Consider the following 6000-nt stretch of genomic DNA (forward strand, 5'->3'; position numbering starts at 1 on the left):
CAAGAAGGTCCTACTGGATAGCACAGGGAAGCATATTTACTATCCTGTAATAAACCATAATGGAAAAGAATATGAGAAAGAAAAAAGAACTAAATCACTTTGCTGCATACCAGAAACTAACACAACATCTCAAATCAACTATACTTCAGTTAACAAATCAAAACTCAAATCCAGGACTGAAATTCAAAGAAGTCAGGCTTGAGAAAGATGTGAAAGTCCTCAGGAAGGCACAGCTGTGTGGGTCAAATGACCCTGGCTTTGGGTATGAGCACGGAGCTGGAATGTCATCAGGGATTCTTGCCTGTGGTTTGAGGTGTGTGCGTGGGATCAAGATGGAGCTAAGATGGGGTACTCACAGAGAGGCCTCTCCTTCCTTGCTGCCTCTCCTGCCCACCTTGGACGAGTGGTGCCAACTGTAGGCAGGCCAGTCTGTGCCTGCCCTACTCCGGCCATTTTGGTCCCTCCTCCCCCACTGGCCTGGACTCCAGGCCACAGGGCCGCAGTTCGCTCTAAGGGCTCCAGCAGTGACCACTTCCCCCCACCCTGTATTCTCCCCAGAGAAGCCAAGGACCAGGAGCCAAGCCGGCGATCGGCTGCCTGCACTGTGCCCAGGAGGAGGAAAGGGTACTGTGAGTGCTGCCAAGAAGCCTTCGAGGAGCTGCACAGGGTGAGCTCCTTCCCCACCACGCAGCTGCTCCCAGACGGTCTCTCCACCCTGGTGAGGTTGGGTGGTCTGCTTATGTCCCACCCCAGCCTAGTCTAACGCCCCGCCTGCCTCCTCTCACCCCAAACAGCATCTCCAGAGCCCCCGGCACCAGGGCTTTGCCCTGGAAGCCCACCTGTACGCTGAAGTTGATCGGATCATCGCCCAGCTGAGCCACAGCTTTGCAGACGTCCCCTTCCAGGCCAGCCTCCCCGGGTAAGCACCACCGTGCCACCCTGCCGCGGGTGGCGGGCATGACTGCCTTCTCAGCTCTCCTGCTGCTGCCCTGAGGTGGAGAGGAACCCTCGGGTTGGCGACAGCAGAGGCCCGGCTGTGGTCCCTCAGGGTCCTTCCTTCCCTTTCTTTTCCTGCCATCTTCTGTTCTGTTCTTTAGGGGGCGGTCAAGGGAAGGCCTTCATTTGGGGCTTCAGCCCATCAGATAAGGAAGGACCCCAACCAGAGCTCCCTTCCTGACGCCACAGTTGGGGATGCAGGGGGAGCAATTCAGCTGTCGCTGCTGCTCCTGGCATGTGTCTGGTCATGTGCCTGTCTGGCCTTCTAGAAGTAGGGTGGGGGATTCCTGGATCTGTCCTGTGTAGGTGAAGAGGAGGGTCTTCCTGCTTCTCTAGAAGTTTACCCCAGAAAGGATGGCAGAGGATTTGGCAGAATCCCAGGGCCCTCTGAGCACCCCCACCCCTGCTGCCCACCAGGGAGCTGTGGCTTCATACCGCACACCCCCAAGTCTCCACCTCAGGCAGCCTCCCTGGGCTCAGGGTGGACAGCCAGGACTGGTGCTGCTTTCTCTAGCCACCAAAGGGCAGCCTCCTCCATGACTGCCTTATTAAACAGAGCAGCCTCTAACCTGTTCCTCTGGCCAGCCCCGACCACAGACCGCAGAGCCAAGAATAGGCCTTTCACCTGGGACCCAGAATGGTAGCTCTCTTCTAAACACCAAACCCCAGAGGGGTAGCACCATACGGGCCTCAACTGTGCCCCCAGCCCAGGAGGACCCCTGCTTGCTCTGGAGTTGAACTCTGTGACCCACTGGGTGTTTCTGTCCCCACAGGCAGCCAGGCTCCTTGGCTTCCGACTGTGACCCTCTGTGTCCTGAGCCTCCGCCTCCCCACTGGCCCTCCCCTCTCAGGGCAGTGTCTCCCTGGAGGAGGAAAGACGATCATCAGCAGGCCCCAGGTGCCACCGAGCATGGTGGGACTGTGAGTGGCATGAAGGCAGCGGCAGAACCTGTGGAGGCTGGCAAGGTTCCTGGACCGACAGCAAGCTGCCAGGAGCTGAAGGGGTCAGCTGACAGCTTTGTGGACCCCCCAGAAACCCCAGGGTCTGGAAGCTCTGCTTACCAGGACCTCCTAACCAGCTCAGGACTTGCTGAACTCTCCTCTGGCCCAGAGCTGCCTCATTTTGGCCACAAGCGGAAGGTTCAGTTCCCCACTGGCAGTGCCGAAAAGAGGCCAGGCGCATCCTGGCCACAAGCCTCACTCTTTGTCCCGAGAGCCCCCAGCCCCTGTGGCACCCCCAGCTCCAGTGGCATCAGGACAACCAGCAGCAAGCACCTTCCCCTTCCAGGCCATGAGCCCAGGTCTCTGGCCTCCCTCCAGCCTGTGCGCCACCCACAGGGAAAGACCTGCCTCTCCCTCCCAGGCAGCCCCCCAGTAGGTTGGCAGAGTGCTGGGCCACACAGGCCCCCTGGCCTGGGGGAGGAAGGCCCCCAGGACACAAGTGTTCTGAGAGTGCCACCCCTGGCCCTGTCTCCCAGCAGGCTGAGCAGCTCTGGGCCAGCTGCCAGCCCACCTGCCCTCAGCTGCAGGCACAGAGCCCCCAGGAGGACCTGCAGAGAGCCCGGCTGCCTCTCCCCACCACCCTCTGCCAGCCGGCGGGCAGACCAGCTGCTCCCGATGGTTCTGGACCTCCCAGCCTCTTCCAGGACCCTGACTCCCAACCCCAGCCCACCGCCAACAGAGAACTACTTTTATGAGTCCCTGCCCACCCCTGGGCATGCAGCTCTGGGCCAGACACCTCCCAACTTGAGGGCAAGTTATACGTCAGCTGAGGGCTGCACACCCAGCCCAGGCCGACCAGACACACAAGGAGGAGCCAACCCGGAGTCTGGCCCTGGACGATCATGGCCGAGCTCTAGGTGCATTAGATGGAGCCAGTCCTCCCAGCCACCAGGTCTTTGGGGCTGGGGCCTGCCCTCTCCAGCCATGGATCATGCAGGCGCGGCAAGCTGCTCAGGCCAGGAGGCAGGGGCAAGGTTGGCATAGGGAGGGCCCACAGAGAAGCCAGAGCAGCAGGAGTCCTGGCCTGGCTTCCTGTCCCTCTGCAGGCACTTGCTCAGCCAAGAGGGTTAGTTGTCGGTGTTCCCCACCCCCACCCCAGCCTCCTTTCCCACAAGCGTGTGGCTCTCCTGCTTTCCGAGATGCCTGTGTGTTGTCCCCTCCCCCAGCCCCCCACGCTGGTGCACACAGATCCTCAGGAACATATGAAGCAGAGGAGGGGCTCGGCTGCGCCGTTTCCAAAGCTCCCTCCCCGCCACACTTACTGGGGGCCCAGCACTGACCCTCCCCTGAGCCCAGGACGTGGCCTCAGCCCCTCTGGGGACCCCTCTCAGCTCTTCCCTGCCTCCTCAGCTCTGGCTGCCCACCCAGAGTTCTGTTCCAGGGTCAGTAGCTCACCTGCCAACTTCTGCATCCCCCTCCTTCCCTGAGGACCTCCCCCCATTTCTTTCAGCTGAGCCATTAATCTGGAGACAGAGATGAGTTTGCTATCGATTCTTTGGCCACTTTTTTTTTTTATTATTATTACATCTTGTACTGTGGTTCTTCTCACCCTTCTCTGCCTCTGTGTTTGTCTCTTTAAATGTTGAAGCTTCCAGAAGTCTGGTGCTATTCTGTATCTCATTTTGGAGGAAGAAACTTGGGCGGAGGGGGCGCCTAGATGCAGGTGAAGACCTGAGTTGTTAGTTTGGAAATAGAACGGCTATGTGTACAATGCTCACAGAAATCAGGTTTGGCCTTTTCATGCCATCCTGCTAAATTTCACAGTTAACCTTGGTTCAGGAGATGTAAAATAAATTTATTAATATCAAATAGCAAAGAGATGGGGCTGGCGTGTGATGTGTCTTGATCCGCCCTTCAGGGCCTTGATCTGCCCTCCAGGGACCCATGCAGGCTGACAGCCCAGCAGATACAGACAGAACAATGAGGTAGCAAGCTGGTGCCACCTGCAAGCTGGAGGGCGTGAGTGGGTGCCCCCACGCTCCGCAGGCCTGGCCCCAGAGGGCTCAGGGGAGGTGGGGGCACGCCTGTCCAGTCTGCTCAAGTCACTCGCTGGCCCTGCTGCCCACCTCACAGTTGCCTGAAGCGGGCGTACATGCCACCCACTCCCAAGGAATGAACCAGGGCTCCAGGTCCTCCTCTCCGCCTGGAGCCCAGACAGTAGCTTCTTTCCAGGCTTCATGGGTGCATCTCTTCTACAATTCACTGCCACTTGAGTGGGGAGCTCCCCTGCCCCTTTCTCAGACCTCTGAGAGCCTCACGTGCTATTCACTCAAAGACTGACACACCAGGTCCTGATGCCCTTGTCACCATCTGCCCAGGACCTCGCATCCAACTATATGGCCTTCCCCTCCCATTTCAACAACTTGATGTGACATCTGGACGTCACATCGCTGCCAGGTCAAGCCCCAGTGTTACATCTCCCTGCCTCCAGGTCTCTGTTCCGGCTTCTAGGATGTCAGTTGAGAGAGGAACCCAGGCCACCTGAGCCCAGAGCCAGGACAGCGAGGTGCTGCTTGACACAAGCCCCTTGGTGGCTCCTCCACACGGGCACTGTTCACACCTCCTTCCCCTCCCTTCGTCTCAGCAGATGACCTTGACTCAGCAGGACAGCCTCAGCCTGCCCTGTGTCCCCCTTCAGTCTGACTCTCAGAGGATGCAGCTTGCCGCTGTCTGCTCTCCAGCCCACCCCGCCAGCCTTGGCAGTGTCCTCCTCCGGCTCGTCACCTCTCCTTCCTTCTGACCGAAAACTCCAGCCTGGAGAACACTTGCATTGATTCAGCAGCTCAAAGAGAGCTCCCTTCTGTTCTCTGGCTACATCTTGCGGTCTATAGCCACTGCCTCCGTGCCCAAACCTGCCCCGTCCAAACCTCCTCGGTGGCTCTACCCGAAGCACTCCACTAGGATCGTCCCTTCCAAGGTCACCTCGGAGAACCTGATAATGACCAAAATTGGCATCCTTTTCCTTTTTTCCACCTTGTTGGAACCTGGCTCCCCTGCTCCCGCTGACCTCAGGTTCCCCTCCCTCCCCCAGCCTCTGCCCTCTCTACCACGGGCACTGGTTCCCTCAGCAGCCCCAGCCCACAGCCCCCAGCCCTCACTGCCTCTCCAGATGTGAGTCTGGGCCCTTGTTCTCACCTCCCAACTCTGGTTCTTTCAGCAAATTGGTAGCTCCACCCCTGACTCCCTTCTGAGTTCCAGTCTTCACCCATGCTGGGTGAGAAGGCAGGAGATTTAGCCACACTCAACACAAGACCCTTTACTACCCTGGGTCTTGGTTTCCTCATCTTTAAGTGAGGGGCTCATGTGAGATGATTGCAAGGGTCCTTCCTCCAATAATAAAAAAAACAACCACCTCCTGTGAATCCCTTGTATGCCTCCTGTTCTACTTGCCTCAGAGGGACTCGCCTAGAACTCAGTCCCTGGGCGAGAACCACTCCCCTGCCCGCCCCGTCTTACATCTCTCCCCCTTTCTTGGCAGCCCCAGGCCTTCCTGTCCCCTCTCCCTGTTGACCCTCCTCCCCTTAACCCACCCTGCCTCCCTGCCCTCTCCGCCACCTCCTGCCAGACCACCCTGGGCCATCCAGCCCCTGTGTGCCCACTTTTAGGCCCTGACCTGACCCTTGACAACAGCCAGAATGCTCTTCAAGGCACACCCTCCATATTCTCCATGAATCCTGTAGACTTCAAGTCACGCAGGCCTGAGTTCAAATCCAGGTCCTACCACTCTGTGACTCTGGGCAAACTCCTGAAAGTCAGCTTTCTAAATCTAAAGAACGGAAGTAAGAGTCGTTGCCACCTTACTAGGGAGTCAGAATGAAAGCTTGGTCTTCCCCTGGGGGCTCAGTGGTAAAGACTCCACCTGCCAGTACAGGAGACATGGGAAGACCCCACATTCCCCGTGGGCCACAACTGTTGAGCACACGCTCTGTCGCCCGGGAGCTGCAACCACTGAGCTCATGTGTCACAACTACTGAAACCCGCGTGCCCTATAGTCTGTGCTGC

The 6000-nt window shown here is 58.3% G+C and overlaps 1 protein-coding gene across 9 annotated transcripts in view; it reads left to right on the forward strand.

Annotated features, from left to right (window-relative positions):
- Positions 1-3816, forward strand: part of DBF4B (DBF4B-CDC7 kinase regulatory subunit) — a 42564-nt gene extending 38748 nt beyond the window's left edge. For all 9 annotated transcript variants that reach the window (XM_070773626.1, XM_070773625.1, XM_070773628.1 and 6 more), the window contains 3 exons: positions 559-667; positions 795-919; positions 1770-3816. In XM_070773626.1, coding sequence (XP_070629727.1) covers positions 559-667; positions 795-919; positions 1770-2982 — 1447 coding nt within the window. In that variant the 3' untranslated portion in view covers positions 2983-3816. The remainder of the gene's footprint in view (positions 1-558; positions 668-794; positions 920-1769) is intronic.
- Positions 3817-6000: the final 2184 nt, after the last annotated feature.

The sequence above is a fragment of the Bos indicus genome, chromosome 19 (assembly GCF_029378745.1).
Source record: "Bos indicus isolate NIAB-ARS_2022 breed Sahiwal x Tharparkar chromosome 19, NIAB-ARS_B.indTharparkar_mat_pri_1.0, whole genome shotgun sequence".
Lineage (NCBI taxonomy): Eukaryota > Metazoa > Chordata > Mammalia > Artiodactyla > Bovidae > Bos > Bos indicus.